The sequence below is a fragment of the Cherax quadricarinatus genome, chromosome 10 (genome assembly GCF_038502225.1).
Source record: "Cherax quadricarinatus isolate ZL_2023a chromosome 10, ASM3850222v1, whole genome shotgun sequence".
NCBI classification, from domain to species: domain Eukaryota; kingdom Metazoa; phylum Arthropoda; class Malacostraca; order Decapoda; family Parastacidae; genus Cherax; species Cherax quadricarinatus.
This window is the reverse complement of record NC_091301.1, coordinates 7,146,187-7,171,384: the sequence shown is the minus strand read 5'-3', so window position 1 is coordinate 7,171,384 and position 25,198 is coordinate 7,146,187. Positions and strand designations below refer to the sequence as shown.

The window sequence follows — 25,198 nt, the reverse complement described above, 5'->3', positions numbered from 1 at the left end:
GAAGCAGAGGTGATGGTGGAAACATAGTCTTGCCAACAAGTGCGTTTAGCTTCACGGATGACACGGCGAGCGATCGCACGCTTCTGCTTAAAATCAAGAAGTCTCTCAGCGGTTCTATTGTACCGGTACCTGCCCCATGCAGCACGTTTCAAACGTACTGCACGAGCACAAGCAGGAGACCACCAAGGCACGCACTTCTGAGAATGCCTGCCTGAGGTTTGGGGTATAGAATGAGAAGCTGCGGTATAAACTGACGTCGAGAAGATGTGTAGGAGCTCATCAATGGAGGATGAAGAAGGAACCTCACTAAAAGCAGTAAGGTGTGAGTAAAGATCCCAATTTGCCCGATCAAATTGCCAGCGAGGGCTACGGAAAGGTGGTGAATAGGAAGGAGAAGTAAGAATGATCGGAAAATGATCGCTGTCATGTAAGTCTGGTAGAACAGACCAGGTGAAGTCTAGTGCAGTGGAGGAAGAGCAGACTGATAGATCGATGCAAGAGAGAGTATGAGTACGAGGATCAAAATGGGTGGGAGTACCCATGTTTAAAACATGGAGGGGGTGAGAGGCGAGAAAAGCCTCCAACTGGATGCCACGCGAGTCACAATAAGACCCCCCCCCCCCAGAGGAAATGGTGGGCATTAAAATCACCAAGTAACAGAAGTGGTGGTGGTAAGGATGAAACAAGAAAGGCAAAGTCTGGGATAGAAAATGCTCGAGAAGGAGAGATATAAAGAACATATTGTAAACCACTTATTCAAGTGGATACGGGCTGCAGTGTAATGCAGCGAGGTATGGACAAATAGTTGACAGTACGGAATATCATTGCGTAGAAGAAGGGCACTTTCATTAAAGGTCCCATCTGAGAAAGGATCCGAAGAATACAATAAATTATAGCCTGAGATAGGTTGGAAAACAGCCGAGAGTAATTTTGGTTCTTGTAAGCAAGCACCAACAGGGGAAAACCTGGAAAGCAACATCTGAAGCTCACCCTGATTACCCCTGAGGCCGCGGATATTCCACTGTAAATAGGCCATGATTGGCGATGAAGAAAATACCAGGAATCTGTAGGTAAAGGCACCTACGGACTAGAGGGGTTAGAAAAGTCAACGTGTGGTGGCATTGGAAGACGTTCAAGCAGCAAAGGAACGGAGCGTTGCGAAGAATGGGGTTGTGAAGATGGAGGAGAGGGAAGAGAAGGAACAGGAAGTGAATCAGTGTCCATTGAAGGTTTAGTCTCTGCAATATATTCTGAAATGGCTTCAAGTGTTTCTGAATTCAAAGATGTATGAGAGACCATATTGGAGATAGAAGGAGGAGGGTGAGTAAAGATTGGGACAGTAATGGACTGTACCAAAGTAGAGGGGGAGGGAAGAGTGTAAGGGACTGGAGATGAGGTGTGGGGGGGGGGGACAGAAGAGACAGAAACCTGGGAGGTGGCAGAAGAGGGAGAAACTTGGGAGGGGACGGGGGTGGAAGGCATAGTACGAGGAGGAGGGTGAATCTCCACACTTGTAATAGAGCCAGAGAGAGGGGAAGAACTAGGTACAGAGACTGGAAAGGTAAAGTGTGGAGGTGGAAGAAGGGAAGGAAGGGGCAAAGAAGATTTGAGCAATGTGGATTTTTTGGACTTCTGAGAAGTAGAGGGGCGATTGGTATTAGGTGTCGTACGAGGTCTTGTCGATACTGGGGCTTGTGAGGAAGAACGCGAAGATGTGAGAACAGACTTGAGTTGTAGTCGGGACGTCAGAGCCAAGGACAGTAAAAGGGTTAGATGCCGTAGTGGCTATGGGAGGGGTAACAACAGAGGAGGCTGCAGAAGATGGGACCCCAGAAGTGGGGGGATGTTTGGAAACACGAGAATAAGAAACACGGGGTAGTCTCCCTTGGAGGCGGAGATGAGTAACTTCCATAGCATAAGGGAGACCTTCTGCCTCTTTGAGGCAACGGATTTCACGTTCATTTAAGTAGACCTGGCAACGGCGGGAGTACGAAGGGTGAGCTTCATTACAATTAAGGCAAGATGGAGGTTGACTGCAAGATGTATTAGAATGGTCGTCGGCACCACAGACTGGGCATTCGGCCATAGATCTGCAATATTTCACTGGGTGACCAAAACGCCAGCAATTTCTACATTGTTGCGGTGTAGGTATCACCTTTCGAACTTGTAACCTATGTCCCGCGACATATACAGAGGACGGGAGTTCTCGGCTGTCAAAAGTTAAACGAGCTACATTGCAAGGGTAACGTCTCCGCCCCCGGGCAGGAAAGACATAAGTGTCTACTTTGAGGATTGGGAGATCCTGGAGTTCCAGCTGTTCAAAAATGTCATTGCCACATGACTGGAAATTCTGTTGGACTATGGTATGGGGCAGAATGACAGTACCACTACAAGAATTGAGAGAAAGATGTTTTTCAATAGTGATAAGAGTAGTATCGATATTTGAAAGGAGAGAAAGATCATGAGCTTGGGTAGCATTCTGGACAGTGACGATGCGCATACTGCTCTTGAGAGCATGAAATGAAATATCTCTACCAACATGACGCAGGAGCGCTTTGCCAATACTATGGTCAGAAAGGTAGGCAGAAGAAGAAGTCGGTCTTAAAGTAAAGAATTTAGTCCATTGTGTGGTCCGAAACTGAGCGTGGAGAGGGAGTGCTTGACGTGTCGGTCTTTTCCGAGTAGAATGGGAAGGTAACGAAGGAGCATCATCAGGAGATTGACGTTGGCGTTTAGGAGTAGGACCGGAGTTGGTCCGGCGTGAAATGGGCGGGCGATTCGAAAATTGCCATACCGTAGAGGGAGAAGCCGGAAGCATAGTCGAAGGAGAGCGGAGTTCAGACAAATCGAAGGAGTCAGTCGAAGCCCCGGTACCTGAAGCGGGTGAGGAAACAGCACCAGCAAGAGGTACAGGGGCATCAGGAGTGTCCGAAGAGTGGTCTAAACACAAGGCAGGGTCAGAATGGGGTGCGGTATCAAGAAGGGGCCCGGGGGTAGTGGGTTCATGGACTAGGGCTGCCATGGTTAGGTTACTCCTTTGCTTTTTGTTTTTAAGAAAAAAAAAAGAAAGAAAAGAAAATAAAAATAAAAAAAAGAATAAAAGGGGGGAGCGGGGAGGAATAGTTCCCAGGAGGAATGAAAGGGCCGGAAATCTCCCTCCTCGCCCAAGAGGACCTAGCACCGCTAGTAGCGCAGATGCAGCATGGAACCCGTGCCATACCCTACCCTTCATGCCAGTAAACCAGCAATCCGGGATAGCAACCTCACATCTGCCGAGCTACCTCAGTGGACAAAAGAGAGGGCGACCGGATATCCGCCACAAAGCATACCTCCTTCGGCCACCACCCCCGGAATCCGAAAGGTGACTTCCAGAGATACACCCGTCGCCCGAAAGACACCCAAAGCTACTCCGGGATACCGGAGAGGGATCGGGACATCCCCAGGCAATCCAGATTCCACGGCAAACTACGCCACCGCCAAGAACCTCAACGGAATGGGATGGACCCCGGTGTCCTTTCCCCTACCTAGGAACTAGCGCGCCTATGGGAGAAATCCCAAAGGCCAAAAAGAGGAAGGGCAAAAGGGAGGGGTGAGGAGGAGGAGGAGGAATGGAAAAAGGGGAGGATGGGATAGGGGAGGGGAGAATGGGGGGTAATTAGGTTCGGTCTGAGGAAGAAGACCGACAGGGCTAATTCCTCAGACCAAGAGCCTCTTCACCACGCCAAGGAGCCCCCCTTGAAGAGGTATATTCTGTAGAGATTTTCTTGAAAAATGCTTTGAATTTTACACATTTTAGAGCAGTAATATGAATACTTGTCTGTTGATTTTACATGCTGGATTGATTGTTACATTAATGAAGCAATTTTTGCATGTGCTTATGATGAGGAACATTAAGAGTAAAAAAAAGCAACAGCAGGAAAAAAACATGGGAAAAAAAAAGTGAAAAGATGGAGAAAATGCAGTGCAGTATTTGTACTCTCTCTACATAAGAAGTTAGCCAAGCACTTCAAAATGGTTGGAATTTGTGGGGAAAATCTAAAGTAATGCATACAATACAGTATTTTAAATGTTTAAATATATATTAAAAATTTTATTTTGTTTACAGCTGGCTGTCACGTGTGCTAGATCCAGTGGTGACATTGAGGTTGGAAACGAGTAATGGCTCTTCACACACCTTTCAAGTACCGGTCTCCAGATTTCATCAACTTAGATTTACAGTTGCCAGTCTTTTACACCAAATGGAGGCCCTTAAATTATCTCCTATATGTAAAAAATTATAAATCATATCTGCATTGGTTCTTGTACAAAACAAAATTATATAACGTAATATTTTACTGGTGATTTTTCTTGTAATACTTGAGATTCTGAATACTGTATAGTATTAGTTTCCAAAATGCAAATATTTATTTTAATCTTGAAGATGTACACTTCTAGATATACCCTCTACTTGATTATGTTCTTACAAATAACAGTTCAATAATACAATTTAAAATCATCAAGTTAAGCATTAAACCAGTATGGGTCAGTGGTACTAAATGACATCACAATAGGTCCTGGGCTGAGATGTTTTACATTTATGATATTGGTGCAAATTATTTACTTTCTTCATGATAGGACGAATGAAAGTTGGGAAGGCTTAATCATTACATTGATTGATTGCAGTCCTGATAGGAATGCGTCCAAGACTGCTCTTGCTGCTGCATGCATTTGCATAACATGAATGACCAGAAGTAGAAAAAATGATGAACCTGCCACACCAGAGTTTATCTTACTCTGCTCTGACTACAACACACACTGGCACCTCCTTGCTGTAAACAAACCAGGCAAATATGCCTGGTTTGTGTACAAGTTACATTGTGCCCAAGTTGTCTCTACATTGATACGGTAGAATAAATAAAGAGGAACACTCCCATTCTCATGTAACACCATTTTTAGAAGAAATGACTGAGTGAAGGCATATGAAAGGAATAATTTTCTATAGTTACACATTTTCTCTTGTTGGACTAGAGAAACCGTTATTCTTGCCATCACTCGTACAAGTCATCTGGCTACCACATCTCATATTTGTTTATTCTACTGTGGGGTGTATTTATCATCTTTATATGTTATGTATCATGTTTATTATATAATTTTGAAAAAATATCATAATGGATTAATGAAAATGTGTATATTAACCTAATATGACATTTAATGAGACTCGGTGATTATTATTATTGTTACTAATATGGCGTCTCCAGACATAAGACACTGTGATTTTAATGTATACCTGCACACCAGCACAGTATTTAGTTTTAGATACAGGTATACAAAAGTATAATTATCAGAGTATATATAAATATGAAATAATTTTTAAAACCTTTAAATTTTGGAGTTTCCAGACATAATGGAGAAAATTGGTGCTTACAGAGCTCAGAGAATGTAAACAAGCCAGGTGGAGGTGCAGTGACTGTATTAGAAAGTCAAGTGGGGGGAGCTGTATAGCGAGTTTTGGTCATACACATAATTTGAAATGTCCGTATTAACGAAATGCCGTAAAGCGAAACGCCATAAAGCGAGGCCTTACTGTATATAGAAAGCCTTGTTATGCAGAGCAAATCAGGCAAATTAGGTTAATTTTGTCCCCAGGGTACAACCCACACCAGTTGACTAACACCCAGGTATGTACCTATTTTACTGATAGGTGAACATGGACAGCAGATGTTCTATTGTTTCAAACCGTACCGGGGATCACCTGCCCCAACCTCAGTGTGTGAGCCAAGTGTGCTAGCAGTTGAGCTACATTTGACCCATACAAGTTTAGCACTTATTTTAAATTTAATAATAATCTCCTCCAATAACTCCAAATCAGTAATTGTGTGGCATTACATCTTATACACCTAGCACAACAAATTTTTAATCTAATGAAAGTTCTTCAGATATGATGATTTACCAAGAAATCTTATTATACAGTATAAATGGCAAATAAACTCATTCCATCAATGAGTAATATTTTATTATGTATATAAATCACTATATACCTGATAAAAATTTGAATTAAAGTATTAAGAAATAAATTCAAATATTAATCCTCTAACTATTCATTATACTCCAATTTGATACCTAATCTATATATACAATATTGCTGCGCAATACACACCACCACTCTAGGGTTGTTGAATGCATTTCTCCTTCCTGTTCTGGAAAATAAATATTCATATTAGCAAACGTGTATTTTTTAATACCTACATTGTTACAAACAAAAAATACTTTGCATTTTTTTTTTTCATCATATACCCACATGAATTATTATTATTATAATCAAGGGGGAAGCGCTAAACCCATAGGATTATACAGCTACCCACATGAATACCTGCAGTTTATACATTTTCAGCCATAAGTCAGGGAGCAAAGTTTGCTAAAAAAAAAAAATAATCTTGTTACCTTTAATGCTGCAGTATTTACAACCCAAGATTCATACCCATATAACAGTGCTGGTACTACTATACTTTCATACATTCCCTTCTTTGTCTCCACATATACCTCAACGCACCACTTACCTTTTTTCCTTCGTCAATTCTATGGTTAACCTCATCCTTCATAAACCCATCCGCTGACACGTCAACTCCCAAATATCAGAAAACATTTACTTCTTCCATACTCCCTCTCTCCAATGTGATATCCAAATTTATCTTTATCTAAATCATTTGATACCCTCATCGCCTTATTCTTGTCTACGTTCACTTTCAACCTTTACACACCCTCCCAAACTCGTCCACTAACCTTTGCAACTTTTCTTTAAAATCTCCCATAAGCACGGTATCATCAGCAAAAAGTGTGTCAACTCCCATTTTGTATTTGATTCCCCATAAATTAATCCCACCCCTCTCCCCAACACCCTAGCATTTACTTCTTTTACAACCCCATCTATAAATATATTAAACAACCATGGTGACATTACACATCCCTGTCTAAGACCTACTTTTACTGGGAAGTAATCTTCCTCTCTTCTACACACCCTAACCTGAGCCTATCCTCATAAAAACTCTACAGCATTTAGTAACTTACTACCTATTCCATATACTTGCAACATTTGCCACATTGCTCCCCTATCCACTCTATCATATGCCTTTTCTAAATCCATAAAGGCAATGAAAACTTCCCTACCTTTATCTAAATACTTTTCACATATATGCTTCAATGTAAACATTTGATCTACACATCCCCTACCCACTCTAAAGCCTCCTGCTCATCCGAAATACTACTCTCTGTCTTGCCTCTAATTCTTTCAATAATAACCCTACCGTACACTTTTCCTGGTATACTCGGTAAACTTATTCCCCTATAATTTCTACAATCTCTCTTGTCCCCCTTCCCTTTATATAAAGGAACTATACAGGCTCTCTGCCAATCCCTCTTTAATACATTTATTAAACAAAAATACCAACAACTCCAACACTATATCCCCCCCTAGCTTTTAACATTTCTGTAATGATCCGATCAGTTCCAGCTGCTTTACCCCCTTTCATTCTACGTAATGCCTCCAGCACCTCCCCCACACTCAAATCCTGTTCTTCTTCACTCCTAAAAGATGTTATACCTCCCTGACCAGTGCATGAAATTACCTCTTCCCTTGCTTCATCGACATTTAAAAGTTCCTCAAAAATATTCCCGCCATCTACCTAATACCTCCAGCTCCCCATCTACTACCTCCCCTGCTCTGTTTTTAACTGACAAAGCCAGTCATTCCCTAGGTTTTCTTTACTTGTTTATCTCACTCCAAAATTTTTTCATATCTTCATCACAATTTCTTGACAGTGCCTCTCCCTCTATCATCTGCTCTCCTTTTGCACTCTCTCACCACTCTTTTACTCTCCATATACTCTGCTCTTCTTATAACACTTCTGCATTGTAAAAACCTCTCGTAAGTTACCTTTTTCTCTTATCACACCCTTTACTTCATCATTCCACCAATCACTCCTCTTTCTTCCTGCACCCGCCCTCTTATAGCCACAAACTTCAGTCCCACATTCTAATACTGCATTTTTAAACTATTTGAACTCTTTTCAACCCCCCCCCACTACTACTTGCACTAGCCCACTTTTCTGCCAATAGTTGCTTATATCTCACCCTAACTTCCTCCTCCCTTAGTTTATACACTTTCACCCCTCTCTTACTTGTTGCCATTTTCCTTTTGTCCTATCTACCTCTTACTCTAACTGTAGCTACAACTAAACAATCCAATATATCAGTTGCCCCTCTATAAACATGTACATACATCCTGAAGCCTACCCATCAACCTTTTATCCACCAATACATAATCTAACAAACTACTACTTTCATTATGTGCTATATCATACCGTGTATATTTATTTATCCTCTTTTTCATAAAATATGTATTACTTATTACCAAACCTTTTTCTACACATAACTCAATTAAAGGCTCCCCATTTTCATTTACCCCTGGCACCCCAAATTTACCTACTACTCCCTCCACATTTTTACCCACTTTAGCATTGAAATCCCCAACCACAAGTACTCTTACACTTGGTTCAAAACTCCCCACACACTCACTCCAAATTTCCCCAAATCTCTCTCTCCTCTACACTCCTCTCTTCTCCAGGTGCATAAATGCTTACTATAACCCACTTTTCACATCCAACCCTTATTTTACTCCACATAATCTTTGAATTTATACTTTTATATTCCCTCTTTCCCTGCCATAACTTATCCTTCAATATTATTGCTATGCCTTCTTTAGCTCTATTTGAAACCCCTGACCTAATCCCATTTATTTCTCCCCACTGACTCTCCCACCCCCTTCAGCTTTGTTTCACTTAAAGCCAGGACATCCAGCTGCTTCTCATTCATAACATCAACAATCATCTCTTTCTTATCATTTGCACAACATCCACGTGCATTCAAACATCCCACTTTTATAGTTTTCTTTTTTCTTTTTAGTAGACTATACAGGAAAAGGGGTTACTAGCCCATTGTTCCGGCATTTTAGTAAACTTTTACAACACGCATGGCTTACGGAGGAAAGATTCGTATTCCATTCCCCATAGATATAAAAGGAAAAGCAATAAGAACAAGAAGTATTAACATAAAATCAAAGAAAACTCAGATAAGTGTGTATACATCAACATGTACATGTATGTGTAGTGTGACCTAAGTGTAAGTAGAAGCAACAAGATGTACCTGAAATCTTGCATGGTTGTGAGACAGAAAAAAACACCAGCAATCCTACCATCATGTAAAACAATTACAGGCTTTTGTTTTACACTCACTTGGCAGGATGGTAGTACCTCCCTGGGTGGTTCAGCAATATGTAATTAAAATTAAAAACCTCTTATCCATGTTGACAACCATGATAAAGAAAATATAGTTGTAAAAGTATTGGAAAAGATATGATTCACTGAAGAGGATGAAGAACATGATATTTATCTAGCAGAAAGTAGTAATAATGCACATGAATGATTTAAGGAATATTTTGTAAATGAGGAAAAGGAGCATTTAACAAATTTGCTACTACTTGATTACTAATCTGCTCAGCCACCCACTGACCAAATGCTTTAGCACAGTTAGAAGAAAGCTAACATGGTATATGTTAGCTTTCTGCAGGATCTTTGGGCCTAATCTTTGAAGAAAAAAAAAAAAAAACTATGACCATAACAGACAGTAAAAGCCTTCTACAAACCTCTTTAAATAGTGAAAAGTTAGAATGGTTCACTTGTAATCATGAATCTTAGCTGTCGGTGAAATTGGGTTTCCTTTTCTCAACAAATGCTGTCATGCCTTCCCTGCGGTCCTTCTAAAAAAAAAAATTTTTTTTTTTTTAGGAAATTATAATTTTATAAAATCAATTATAACTATAACAATAACAGTGTTAAAGTAAATGCTAAGTTCAATTATAACTAACAATAACAGTGTTAATGTAAATGTTAAGTTTAATTACTCATTATAGTATTTACATATCAGCTGCTCTCTCCCAAGGTAGGATGACCCAAAGAAAATGCATTCCTGGAGTATACCTGGACAGGGTTTCGGAGGTCAACTCCCCCGCAGCCCAGTCTGAGACCAGGCCTCGTGGTGGATCAGGGTCTGATCAACTAAGCTGTTAGAGATGGCTACATGCAAACTGACGCACAAACCATAGCCCGTCTGGTCAGGTACTGACTTTAGGTGCCTGTCCAGTGCCTTCTTGAAGATAGTCAGGGGTCTATTGGTAACCCCCCCTTATGTATGCTGGGAGGCAGTTGAACAGTCTTGGGCACCTGACATTTATTGTATTGTCTCTCAGTGTACTCGTGGTGCCCCTGCTTTTGATTGGGGGAATGTTGCATGTCCTGCAGAGTCTTTTGCTTTCATATGGAGTGATTTTCGTGTGCAAGTTTGGCCCTAATCCCTCTAGGATTTTCCAAGTGTATACAGTGGAACCCTGGTTTTTGTCTTGAATCCATTCCAGAAGGTCGACCGAAAACTGATATGTACGAAAACTGAAGTAATATTTCCCATAAGAAATAAAGAAAATCCAATTAATCTGTTCCAGACGCCCAAAAATATTAACAAAAAATACATTTTATAGAGAATAACTATAGTATTACATACAGAAAACAATGAGAAATAAATATAAAGCACTAACGAAATGGATAAATGAACATTTAAGTCACTTTTACCTATACTGAAGACACTTGTTGGCATATGGAAAACAGCGAGGAGGGAAGAGGGAGGAAAGGTTATCTCTACCACTATCACTACCACCCTCTACCACCATCACTACCACCCTCTACCACCATCACTACCACCCTCTACCACCCTCTACCACCATCACTACCACCCTCTACCACCATCACTACCACCCTCTACCACCACTACCACCCTCTACCACCATCACTACCACCCTCTACCACCATCACTACCACCATCACTACCACCCTCTACCACCATCACTACCACCCTCTACCACCATCACTACCACCCTCTACCACCATCACTACCACCCTCTACCACCATCACTACCACCCTCTACGAGTAACAAAGGCAGACTAAGTCATGAACATATGAGTGGCCATGTCCCGCGGGCAGGCGGATGTGTCTGGTACGGACGATTTCTGAGCAGATATACGAAAACGGAAAATTTTGCCGAAAAGTGGTCGAAAACTGAATTGTACGATAACTGTACTGGACGAAAACCGGGGTTCCAGTGTATCATCATGTATATCTCTCACCCGTGTTCCAGGGAATACAAATCAAGGGACTTCAACCAATCCCAATAATTTATGTGTTTTATCATACTTACGTGTGCCGTGAAAGATCTTGGTACATTCTCTGGGTCAGCAATTTTGCCTGCCTTGAAGGGGGCAGTTAATGTACAGCCCATGAATCATCATGGGTTTGGTGTCCCTAGTTTTGAAGGTTCTCATTATCCATCCTATCATTTTTCTGTCATTCTTTAAACAGCTTTCTTACCAGAAATTCATGGACATCACATTTCAAATAACCCATCAGAATGTAACATCTGAAACCATTCTTCAGAACGCAGGCACTGTACTTCCCCAATTTCAGAACTCGTGTTTGGCTAACTGTAATTTATAAAACTTATATTAGTAGTACTGTACTTACCTGAACATAAAAAACATTATGAAAAATGTCAATGATTTACTCTTATCAATAGTGTCGCTTTTTTAGTTCTTAGCTAATACACTCTATCATTAATTTTCTTGTTTTTGCATTAAAATCATATTTTTAATATCAAAGTCAAATCAAATACGGGTTTCCTTTGGTTTATGCGGATTCACTCTGCGAATTCACTTATATGTGGTGACCCTATATCTACTAGCAGTTTGTAGCACTAAAGAAGCATGGCCCTACAGAAAGAGGCCCTTAAATGAACACACACTAATCCTCACAAGGGAGTGAAACAGCTCAATCCAAGGGTAGACATGATAGGCTGTCAGAATGATTATCACATGTCCTGTGTGCCAGGCCAAGTGAATGTCCATCCTCCAGGAATATTATGAGCAGTAGGAGTCCCAAAAAGCTTTAAGGTATTTGGAGGGTCCCAAGAAATAAAGTATCTGTATAGAGGAGAATGTGGTGGTGACATGGCAGAGAAAGGATTGCAGCTCTATTCCAAAATATTCTGGGAGTCTCAGGTGATGCCAATTATAACAAGTGAACAACACCTGGTGGTAGGAGTTGAAGGAGGTCCATGCATACCTTGTATGGATCCAGGTGGGCTCACCAGGGTAATAGAGCATGAACAGGAAAATGTATCCAAGTACAATGGTAAAACATTTTTAAATGGGTAAGATGTATAGTCTTTGAATGTTGTAGAAAATAGACAGTAGGAGGCAGAAGAGATGTTATGCTTGAGATCAATGTGCAGTTTGAATATTATGCAGAGAATAAGGAGTGTAAAAAATTAATGGATGGTGTGATGTAATGAAAGCAATAATTCAAGTAATGAAAGAAGAAATGTTGAGACAGTTTGGACATTTAAAAAAGATGAAGCAAGATAGGTTGACCAAAAAGGTGTATAAATCTGTGATTAATAGAAGGTGTGATGGATCCCCCAGGAAGCGTTCAAAAGAGGGTGTCAAAATTTTGAAAGGTAAGGGCAAGATCATCAAACAGTCCAGTGTGTTAGACTGAACGAGTGGAGACGAGGTGTTATTTTGGATTTGACTGGATTTGACATGCTATTGGAGTGTTAACAGGGTAATATCTATTATGGGATTTAGGGAAACTAGTTAGCCAGACTTGAGTTCTAAAAGTGGGAGATATCTGTGCCTACACTTTCAGAGTTGGGTGGGGATGTTACAGTTTCACCCTGCTTTGTTGGGAAACAGGTAAAACATAGAAAATATAATACATAAAGAAATTTAACACTATGAGGGAAAGGAGGGCACCAGTATTAACTACAATAATCAGTAGAAAAAAAAAAAAAAAAAAAGACTAGAAAAATAATTTTACAGACAGTGGCAATAATTATAATGAGATGGTCGAGAGTATAGTCCCTGCACTCTGGAGTAGGGATGTTCCAGTTCAAGAGGGTCACCTGAAATGTGATGTCTGCACACTTCTGGCAAGACAGCTATTTGAATGAATAATGGATCAATGAAGAATGTTTAATTTTTTGGAGTCACCCACCTTGATGGGAGATTATCAACGAGTTTAAAAAAAAAAAAAAGGCGGTTCTACAACTACTGTAAACTAAACATATCATTATAACAAACCAGTTATTGAAAAATAATGTCATAAACATAGCTCTTCTAAATAACTAAGAATTAAATGATCATATAATCACACAGGGTAATATTTAGTGAAGGGATTCAGGGAAACCGGTTATTTTCATATAGTCGGACTTGAGTCCTGGAAATGGGAAGTACAATGCCTGCACTTTAAAGGAGGGGTTTGGGATATTGGCAGTTTGGAGGGATATGTTGTGTATCTTTATATGTATATGCTTCTAAACTGTTGTATTCTGAGCACCTCTGCAAAAACAGTGATTATGTGTGAGTGTGGTGAAAGTGTTGAATGATGATTAAAGCATTTTCTTTTTGGGGATTTTCTTTCTTTTTTGGGTCACCCTGCCTCGGTGGGAGACGGCTGACTTGTTGGAAAAAAAAAAAAAAATTAATTAATCACACAGGATAGTAAGTATACTCACAGTGGCAAAGGTACAATGGAATAATCTCTTCTCAAAGTGGAGTCCTTCACTAAGGGGTAGCTCAAAAGCTGTAAATCCAAAATTAAATTAGCACACTACTATTTGCATTAGATTAAAAATGTTCTATCATTCTCTACATCTTTAAATGACGGTGATCCTGTAAAATTTTAGACCATTTCAGTGTTCAAAGACTCGCACAAAATGTTGCAGACACGCTGCATTAAACAATATAATTGTCCCTTGCTTAGTCTGTGATGCATTCTGAGATAGGTGTGTGCTATCGGAACTTAGTTGTAAAAAGGAGACAAGATTTCCAATGCTTATAGTCTTCCTTCCCTAGACCCAGAATCTCAAACCTATCTCATTAATACACATACCTATACAAAATCTACTAAAAAATAAAATGACAAAAAATATGAAAACATGATTATGATTGAAACTATTATTCTCCAGATGTCAAACCTTTTTCTTTACAGAACCTGCACAAAAATTTCCCTTGACCTATGGCACAAGTCCAAGTGCACACACAATCATATGAAATTCATACATGTATAACAAATTAAAAGTGCTAATGCATTAGTGAACTCTTATGAAGGAACTGTCTCCTGTATACTATTGGTTACTAAACCTAGCAAGACAGTTGACTCTAATTACAGTACTTGCTTTAGCTACAGGAGCAGAGCATTTAGTCTATTGTAAGTTTTTTAAAGCTCCAGTAGTTTTTACCCTTTAGTACTTTTTCTTGTACACTATTCCAACAGTCTACTACATAGTTTGTTATCAGCCAAATTTACCATGATGGAATCCCTGCCCTTTCCTTTTCCTCTTAGTAGATTTAGTTTATCATGTATGCATGCTAATATTGATTCTTAGTTCAAAGATTAAAGGTGAGTGTGCAGTATAAATTTCCTAAGGTTGTGTACTGCACTTTGACATCTAAGAAAACAAACTTGGGTTTAGAGTAAATGTGAATTTGACCACTGAACATGAGGTTACTCAACAATATGTGTATTTGTGTAGACAGATAAGGCCTGGACATCCATCAGGCATTCATGAGTATGTCAGAGGAGTGCAGGCAAATGGTTTTTGCAACTTGAGATGTTGGAATGTGAGCAAGGCAACGTTTTGTGAAGGGATTTGGAAAAACTGGATAGTCCTGGAGGTGGGCAGTACAGTGCCTGCACTCTACTGAAGGAAGGGTGGGGATATTTGCAGTTTGGAGGGGCATCTGAACTGTAGTGTCAGCATGGCTCTGGCAAGACAATGATAGAGTGAATGATGGTGAAAGTGTTTCTTTTTCAGGATACCCTGCCTCAGTGGAAGATGGTAAGTGTGTTAAAAAATAATTAATATATGGACATGTATATATACTGTACATGGCAATTCACAAAATTGTTTCATTATTTCCACTCACAATTGTTTACTGATTCCTTGCACATGGCTACAATCACTTTAGAGTGTTGAGAAATCTTTTCTCCAAGTCTGATAGCTTCATCTAGGAGTTGGTCTGGTGGGTGCACGGAACTTACCAGTCCTGAAAGAAATGAGAATTAGTTTAACTTTTTAACTGACCACTTAATGGAGATAGTAGTGAAATAACACTCTAGATACATGTTATATCTCACCCAAGGCCAGATTAATACTGCTGAAGGCCCTAGGCACTTAGTGCCTTATATATGGTAGGCCCTATGTACTTAGTGCACCATGCCTCAAAGTTTGAAGTGTTCCTCAAGGAATTGCCTAGCACCATTTCTTGGGATCCTTAACCCTTTGAGGGTCGACAGGCCCTCTCCGAAACTCGTTCTCAGGGTCGGCCAAATTTAAAAAAAAAAAAAAATTATTTTCTCTTATGAAAAGATAGAGAATCTTTTCCCGATCATAACGACACCAAAAGTTTGAAATTTGATAGAAAACTTACGGAATTATGCTCTCGCAAAGTTAGCGGTCTCGGCGATGTTTACGGATCGGCGATTTTGCCCACTTTGAGCCCCATTTTCGGCCAATTTCACTGTACTAGTCGACAAAAAACATGAATATTTCGCTAGAACTCCATTTTTTCTATCGAATGGGTGCAAGAAACCACCCATTTATAAATTCAACTATCCAGTACAGTGGTCAGAATTTAGCAATTTTGCCAATTTCACACAAATTTCAAAAGATGCCAATTTCGGAATAGGGTCCAGAATAAACAAGAAAGACATTCCTGGCACTAAAATGACATTTCCTCTAGTCATTAGTCACGTCTCAAGGCCCCTCTTATATTCTTTTGCTTTCCACTTTGAATTTTTATTCTCACAAAAAATATAAGATTTACTGTTATGCAGACTACTGCATTAGTGTAAAAAATGATATAAATATTATTGGTGCACTTGTGAAAGAATATTAGACTCACCAGTTGACGTGTATTGCACGCTTGGCACGATTTGTTTACTTTTGAAGTTTGGTAAAAATCGAACATTTCTGCTACTTTGAGCTCAATTTCAAGGCACCTTTCATTGTAAAACCAGTCAAAATCATCTCAATTTCAGTAATATGTCTTCCATTCTATAAAATGAGACCAAGAAAACTAGAATACAACAATAAATACCATACGAAAATACACTGCAAAGTCGCTGATTTATTAAAAAAAAATGGAAAAAGTTTTTTTTTCTCATTATGCACTGTGTGCTGCAGGATTTTTTTTAGACTGTGCACACTGACCACATAGACCCATTCTTTCATATGAAGGCCTACCAGCTTTCTCCCACTAGATTTGAGGTCGCTAGAATTTATGAGTACTAGTACGTCAAAAACCCCTACGCGTAAGACGTACTAGTACGACGAAAACCCTCAAAGGGTTAATCACAGTATTGTGTATAAGAAAGCCAACATTTTGTATGTTTTCAGCTAAAACTAGTGATTACCTGCAGACATTCTTTTTACCAAAGTTCCCAATACTGAACACCCTTCTAGGGTTTTAAGATCAAACTTTGGGTGGCCTAAAGCATGTCTAATAAATCCCAACTAAATTTCTTGCATCCAAAGAAATTAACCGTGTGTATGAATTGAGGTCACAGCCAAAAATGAAAGCTGCCATCTATGCAGCATTTTTTGTATTAGTCACAATCTGGACAAGCTGGATCATCCTTCATACAATTACCAGGCAGTGTTGCATATAAGGGGTCAAAATTCTTATAGTTTTCTGAATGAACCGAGGTGAGGAGGATGAATTCCAGATGACCAGGTTCCCAACTGTGTATAATGATAAATTTACCTGAAAAGCTAAAGAAGGATAGATTATGTAGTCTCCTAATAATACTGAACCACTGATTCACTGCATACAGTGATTCCAGAGTATGAGAAGAGGGAAACCTAACTGATAAGTGAGTATAACTTGAAGCATACTTATGTGAAGTTTCACTTGCCCTGGAGATCCTTGTAATATATGCATTGAGCCTACTTAAATGCCTGAGGCATACTGAGGGCCATCTGACCAGTTTGGCCACTGTCTGTACAAGGATAAATCTGCTTTGGGAGCCATAACAAAGCAGGGTGGAGCAGTTCGTTAAAATCAAATCGTTACTCCTCCACATAATGGGTACTGTGACTGTTGCTTTGAGGAGGAACTCAAACCTAACATAAATGGTAAATGGTACAAGCTCTGTGCATCAGCATAATGCATACCATATGAATACTCTACACCTGAATCTAGCCCTTTGACTATATACAGTGGACCCTCGCCTAATGAACACATCGCATAACGTTAAATCCACCTAACGAAGTGTTTGAGCACAAAAATTTTGGCCCGCGCAACGATAAAAAACTCGCCTAACGTGATTCGTCCGGGACGCGTCCCATGTGTGGCCTGAGCGCGCCTCAGTTGCCCCATGGGTGCCAGTGTTTACAAGTCAGCCAGTGCAGTCGCATCTACGTATACATTCGGCACATTTTGCATTATCCCAGTGTTTTTAGTGCTTGTAACTGCAAAATAAGTCACCATGGGCCCCAAGAAAGTTTCTAGTGCCAACCCTGTGGTAAAAAGGGTGAGAATTAGTATGGAAATTAAGAGAGAGATAATTGCAAAGTACGAAAGTGAAGTGCGTGTCTTGGAGCTGGTCAGGTTGTATACCAAACCCCAATCAGCCATCGCTACTATCTTGGCCAACAAAACGACAATCAAGGAAACTGGTCTTGCAAAAGGGCAAGTTTGTTTTCAAAACAGAGATTGCGAGTACTCGAAGATGTTGATAGACTGTTATTGGTGTGGATAAACGAAAAACAGATAGCAGGAGATAGCATCTCTCAAGCGATCATATGTGAAAAGGCTAGGAAGTTGCATGACGATTTAATTAAAAAAATGCCTGCAACTATTGGTGATGTGAGTGAATTTAAGGCCAGCAAAGGTTGGTTTGAGAGATTTAAGAATTGTAGTGGCATACATAGTGTGATAAGGCATGGTGAGGCTGCCAGTTTGGACCAAAAAGCGGCTGAAAAATATGTGCAGGAATTCAGAGGCCGAAGGATTGAAACCTGAACAAGTGCTTACTTATGACAAAACAGGCCAATTTTGGAAGAAAATGCCAAACAGGACCTACATTACTCAGGAGGGAAAGGCACTCCCAGGACATAAGCCTATGAAAGGCTTACTGTTTTGTTGTGTGGTAATGCTAGTGGTGATTGCAAAGTGAAGCCTTTATTGGTGTATCACTCTGAAACTCCCAGTGTGTTCAGGAAAAACAATGTCCTCAAGGCTAATTTGTGTGTGATGTGGAGGGCAAACAGTAAGGCATGGGTCACTAGGGACTTTTTCTATGACTGGTTTCACCATGTGTTTGCCCCCCAATGTGAAAAATTACTCCTGGTAAAGAAATTGGAACTTAAGTGCCTCCTGGTATTAGACAATGCTCCTGCCCATCCTTCAGACTTGGCAGAGCGAATTTCTGGGGACATGAGCTTCATCAAGGTCAAATTTTTGCCTCCTAATACCACTCCTCTCCTCTAGCCCATAGACCAGCAGGTCATTTCCAACTTCAAAAAACTCTACACAAAAGCTATGTTTCAAAAGTGCTTTGAAGTGACCTCAGACACTCGATTGACCCTAAGAGTGTTTTGGAAAGATCACTTTAATACCCTCAGTTGTGTAAACCTTATAGGTAAGGCTTGGAAGGGAGTGACTAAGAGGACCTTGAACTCTGCTTGGAGGAAATTGTGGCCAGAATGTGTAGAAGAGAGGGATTTTGAAGAGTTTGGGGCTAACCCTCAGGAGCCTATGCCATTTGTGGAATTTATTGTGGCATTGGGGAAGTCCTTGGGATTGGAGGTTAGTGGGGAAGATGTGGAAGAGTTGGTGGAGGAGGACGATGAAGAACTAACCACTGATGAGCTGCAAGAGCATCTGCAACAGCAGGAGGCCAGACCTGAGGAGACTGCTTTAGAGGAGGGGAGAGAGAAATTGAAGATGATGCTTTCTTCAAAGATTAAGGAAATGTGTGAAAAGTGGCTTGAAGTGCAAACCTTTATGGATGAAAATCATCCTAATACATCTATTGCAAGCCGCGCTGGTGACTATTACGATGATAATGCTGTGGCCCATTTTAGGAAAATCTTAAAGGAACGCGAGGTACAGAGCTCTATGGACAGATTTGTTGTGCGACAGAGGTCCAGTGACTCTCAAGCTGGTCCTAGTGACATTAAAAGAAGGGAAGTAACCCTGGAAAAGGACTTGCTACCTCAAGTCCTCATGGAAGGGGACTCCCCTTCCAAACAATGACAACTTCCACCATCTCCCCTCCTCCCATCCCAACAATCATCACCAGATCTTCAATAGAGGCAAGTGTCATGTATTCTTTATTTAGTATAGTGGTAACTGTGCATGTCTTCTTCTGTTTGTGTAGGAAAATGTATATTTCATGTGGTAAAATTTTTTTTTCATACTTTGGGGTGTCAGGAACGGATTAATTTGATTTCCACTATTTATTATGGGAAAAATTAATTCACCTAACGATAATTTCGCCTAACACTGAGCTCTCATGAACGGATTAATATCGTTAGGCGAGGGTCCACTGTATTTCTCTTCAGGTGCATATGAATGATTTCCACTTAGGATACCTAGTGGTGAAACCTTTTTATGGGCCCTTTCTATGTTCTACCTTGATTACATTCTCTGTGGACCAGTGATTGGAGCCAGCAAGAAGACATTCAGGTAACCACCCCCTCTTCACACACATCCTGGTGGATGTCAAATAGCAAATGGAATAATTCTCCTACAAACACACTTCCTATAGGAAATAGCCAAGTCCTCTTCACTTTTTTTTGTAGACACTATCAGTGTTACTTAGATGCATGTTGTGCTGAGGAGGGTTTACCTAGAGCCATTTGCTTACGAGTGGTCATTGTGCCAGGCCGTGAGGTTATGCTCTCCTCTGACTTGGTGTGACCAGGTCCTTAAATTCAAGTAGTCAAACAGGTCTTCCTGCCTGAACACATACAGGTCTTTCAGGTGCAGTGGAATGCTTCTTCCATTGCCAGGCAGGGAAATGACCCCTTTGGTCAGAATGATCTCCAGGCCATCATTAGTGGGGCACCCACATGTGCTAGAGCAGGATCTTTTCCTATGAATATGCTCAGGGTTTGCCTGTGTAGCTTGTTATGGTGCATATGAAACATCAGGGTTATTCCAAGTCCTAGGCAGTTATCAGTCAACTTCTTTCTGGTGTGGGCTTTGCTCAAGGCGAAGATTAGAGATCTTCTCCAATGCCCTAGGACAGCATACATGTCAGACATCTGGTTAAATCACTATTAACACTGGCTGGGTAAAGTCTATATGATGAGCTCCCCTTGAATTCTGCCACTGTTAAACAGCTGCCTTCTCTTTTTTACAGTACAGTAGGGCCCCACGTATATGGCAGGTTAGGTTCCAGGCTACCGCCGAAAAGTGGAACATCTTTTTTTTCCCCTTATAAATGCATACAAATACTAGATAAGTTTACACTAACATATATTAAGTTAGCAATAGAACTAAGCATCAAAAAACAATAAAAAAGTACAATACACACACAGTGCACTCATTACTTACCTTAAAATATTTGTAATCTTAATCTAGGGCGAGATGAGTAGTATTTATTGTAAGAAATCAAGTTTGGTATGTATGGTAGTCAGCCGGGCTACCATACCAAGCCACCCCACCCACACATAATATTCTATTACATTTAAGCATCCCAGAGCGATAAAATGCATATACAGTTTACTCATTACTTTTTTTTTTTTTTTTTTTTTAACAAGTCAGCCGTCTCCCACCGAGGCAGGGTGATCCAAAAAGGAAAGAAAATCCCCAAAAAGAAAATGCTTTCATCATTCAGCACTTTCACCAAACTCACACATCATCACTGTTTTTGTAGAGGTGCTCAGAATACAACAGCTTAAAAGCATATACATATAAAGATACACAACATATCCCTCCAAACTGCCAATATCCCAAACCCCTCCTTTAAAGTGCAGGCATTGTACTTCCCATTTCCAGGACTCAAGTCCGACTATATGAAAATAACCGGTTTCCCTGAATCCCTTCACTAAATATTACCCTGCTCACACTCCAACAGATCGTCAGGTCCCAAGTACCATTTGTCTCCATTCACTCCTATCTAACACGCTCACGCACGCTTGCTGGAAGTCCAAGCCCCTCGCCCACAAAACCTCCTTTACCCCCTCTCTCCAACCCTTTCGAGGACGACCCCTACCCCGCCTTCCTTCCCCTATAGATTTATATGCTTTCCATGTCATTCTACTTTGATCCATTCTCTCTAAATGAACAAACCACCTCAACAACCCCTCTTCTGCCCTCTGACTAATACTTTTATTAACTCCACACCTTTTCCTAATTTCCACACTCCGAATTTTCTGCATATTTACACCACACATTGCCCTTAAACAGGACATCTCCACTGCCTCCAACCGTCTCCTCGCTGCTGCATTTACCACCCAAGCTTCACACCCATATAAGAGTGTTGGTACTACTATACTTTCATACATTCCCTTCTTTGCCTCCATAGATAACGTTTTTTGACATCACATATACCTCAACGCACCACTCACCTTTTTTCCCCCTCATCAATTCTATGATTAACCTCATCCTTCATAAATCCATCCGCCGACACGTCAACTCCCAAGTATCTGAAAACATTCACTTCTTCCATACTCCTCCTCCCCAATTTGATATCCAATTTTTCTTATCTAAATCATTTAATACCCTCATCACCTTACTTTTTTCTATGTTCACTTTCAACTTTCTACCTTTACACACATTCCCAAACTCATCCACTAACCTTTACAATTTTTCTTTAGAATCTCCCATAAACACAGTATCATCAGCAAAAAGTAACTCTGTCAATTCCCATTTTGAATTTGATTCCCCAAAATTTAATCCCACCCCTCTCCCAAACACCCTAGCATTTACTTCCTTTACAACCCCATCTATAAATATATTAAACAACCATGGTGACATTACACATCCCTGTCTAAGACCTACTTTTACTGGGAAGTAGTCTCCCTCTCTTCTACACACCCTAACCTGAGCCTCACTATCCTCATAAAAACTCTTTACAGCATTTAATAACTTACCACCTATTCCATATACTTGCAACATCTGCCACATTGCTCCTCTATCCACTCTATCATATGCCTTTTCTAAATCCATAAATGCAATAAAAACTTCCCTACCTTTATCTAAATACTTTTCACATATATGCTTCAATGTAAACACTTTATCTACACATCCCCTACCCACTCTGAAACCTCCTTGCTCATCTGCAATCCTACATTTTCTTACCTCTAATTCTTTCAATTATAACCCTACCATACACTTTCCCTGGTATACTCAGTAAACTTATTCCTCCATAATTTTTACAATCTCTTCTGTTCCCTTTCCCTTTATATAAAGGGACTATACATGCTCTCTGCCAATCCCTAGGTACCTTCCCCTCTTTCATACATTTATTAAACAAAAGTACCAACCACTCCAACACTATATCCCCCCCCCCCTGCTTTTAACATTTCTGTCATGATCCCATCAGTTCCAGCTGCTTTACCCCCTTTCATTCTACGTAATGCCTCACATACCTCCCCCACACTTACATTCTGCTCTTCTTCACTCCTAAAAGATGGTATACCTCCCTGACCAGTGCGTGAAATTACTTACTCATTACTTACCTTAAAATATTTGTAGTCTTAATCTAGGGTGAGATGAGTAGTATTTATTGTAAGAAATCAAGTGTGGTATGTATGGTAGTCAGCTGGGCTACCATACCAGGCCATTCCACCCACACATACTATTCTATGATATTTAAGCATCCCAGAGCGATAAAATGCATATACAGTTCACTCATTACTTACCTTAAAATATTTGTAGTCTTAATGTAGTGTCAGAGGTGAGTAAACGAGATAAAACGAATAAATGAGAGAGAGAGAGAGTCAGTACATGAGAGAGGACAGGTGCAGAGTTATGTAAACAAACCAGTTGAACGTAAGTTTTGTAAACAAAGTGTACACGTCTGGTTTGTGTACAAGTTACATTGTGTACAAGTTGTCTCTACATTGATACGGTAGAATAAATAAAAAAGAACACTTCCATTCTCATGTAACACCAATTTTAGAAGAAATGACGCTCTGAGTGAAGGCAACGGAAATAAGTCACTCTGTCTTTTTTGGGTTATCCTAGGTTCTCTGCACATATGCTGCTATGTATGATAATCTATGTAACTATTTGTGTATACCTGAATAAACTTACATACATACGAAAGGAATAATTTTCTACAGTTACCCCCAGTAACACATTTTCTCTTATATTAGACTAGAGAAAATGTTATTCTTGCCGTCACTTGTACAAGTTATCTGGCTACCACATCTCATATTTATGTTTATTTATTCTATTGTGGGGTGTATTTATCATTTTTATATTTTATGTACCATGTTTATTATATAATTTTGAAAAAATATCATGGATGGATTAATGAAAATGTGTATAATAACGTAATATACGACATTTAATGAGACTTGGTGATTATTATTATCATTTCTAATATGGCATCATTTGTGCAAGTCGTCTAGCTACCACATCTCATATTTATGTTTATTTATTCTACTGTGGGATGTATTTATCATCTTTATATGTCATGCATCGTGTTTATTATATAATTTTGAAAAAATGTCATAGATGGATTAATGAAAATATGTATATTAACGTAATATATGACATTTAATGAGACTCGATGATTATTATTATCATTACTAATATGGCATCTCGAGACATAAGACACTCTTATTGATTTTAAAGTGTACCTTCACGCCAGCACAGTGTGTAAGTTTATTTAGGTACAGGTATACATAAGTATAATTATCAGAGTATATATAAAATATGAAATAACTTTTAAAAACACTTGAAATTTTGTTTTTTCCAGACATAATGGAGAGACTTAGTGCTTGGATCTCACAGAGAATGTAAACAACCCGGGTGGGGCGCGGTGACCTTATTAGAAAGTCAGGTGGGGGGAGCCGTATAGCGAGTTTCGGTCATAATTTGAAATGACCGTAAAGCAAAACGCCGTAAAGCGGGGCCCTACTGTACTGGTAGCATATACAATTTCAAATGAGCCTCCTGGGGCTCAAATTTCAAAATAATATTTTGATTTAATTAAATAACTCTTTTCGCTTTGTGACTCTCTGGAGGGCCAACTGTTTCCATCACTTTCTCCTGATATCGTATTGTAGTTGCCCAGTGGGTCTTGGAGCTGTGAAGGGACCTCAACTGATGCCAAGCACAAGATGCAAGCTTTTTTATTTTTTGGTGTAAGATTCATCTGTACAAACTTGCATCTGTGATCACAATAGGGTCCATGCTAACCAACAAGAAGCAAATATCAACTCGCAAAGAGATGATCCTACACTAAGTTTACAGTAGGCACTGGGGCTCATTAAAAGGGAGTACTGACATAAATAAGGCATTATATGAATAAACAGATAGATGGACATAGGGCTCAACTGTGTTGAGTAAACTGTAAACACCGAATTACAGAAAATATCTATCTGGATGAGGACTAATAAACTTACACTAAACATTGACAAAACCTACTTCATTCAGTTTGGTAACAGAGCTACAGATGTACCTCTTAACATAACAATAAACGGATCACCTATCACAAAGCTAACAGGGAAAATTCCTAGGAATCCACCTCGATAATAGACTCAAATTTCATACACATATACAACAAATTTCTAAGAAAATCTCCAAGACTGTAGGCATATTATCGAAGATACGGTACTATGTTCCACAGTCAGCCCTCCTGGCCCTTTATCACTCTCTTATTTACCCCTATCTCACCTATGGAATTTGTGCATGGGGCTCAACAACAATTAACCATCTCAGACCACTAATTACCCAACAAAAGGCTGCAGTTAGAATGATAAATTCTCACTACAGGCAACACACTCCACCAATATTCAAAACACTCAACCTACTCACCATACAAAACATCCATACTTATTATTGCACCTATTACATACATAGAACACTTAACT

The 25,198-nt window shown here is 39.8% G+C and overlaps 2 protein-coding genes across 4 annotated transcripts in view; one reads left to right on the top strand and one right to left on the bottom strand.

Annotated features, from left to right (window-relative positions):
* LSm-4 (Like Sm protein 4) overlaps positions 1-6,204 on the top strand; it is a 50,711-nt gene extending 44,507 nt beyond the window's left edge. For all 3 annotated transcript variants that reach the window (XM_070083589.1, XM_070083590.1, XM_070083588.1), the window contains one exon: positions 4,106-6,204. In XM_070083589.1, coding sequence (XP_069939690.1) covers positions 4,106-4,280 — 175 coding nt within the window. In that variant the 3' untranslated portion in view covers positions 4,281-6,204. The remainder of the gene's footprint in view (positions 1-4,105) is intronic.
* The window catches only part of Echs1 (Enoyl-CoA hydratase, short chain 1), a 40,948-nt gene continuing 21,725 nt past the window's right edge, over positions 5,976-25,198 (bottom strand). Inside the window, exons 5-8 of the mRNA XM_053775517.2 lie at positions 15,066-15,185; positions 13,652-13,719; positions 9,677-9,790; positions 5,976-6,176 (exon numbers count right to left, since the gene is read on the bottom strand). Coding sequence (XP_053631492.1) covers positions 9,725-9,790; positions 13,652-13,719; positions 15,066-15,185 — 254 coding nt within the window. The 3' untranslated portion in view covers positions 5,976-6,176; positions 9,677-9,724. The remainder of the gene's footprint in view (positions 6,177-9,676; positions 9,791-13,651; positions 13,720-15,065; positions 15,186-25,198) is intronic.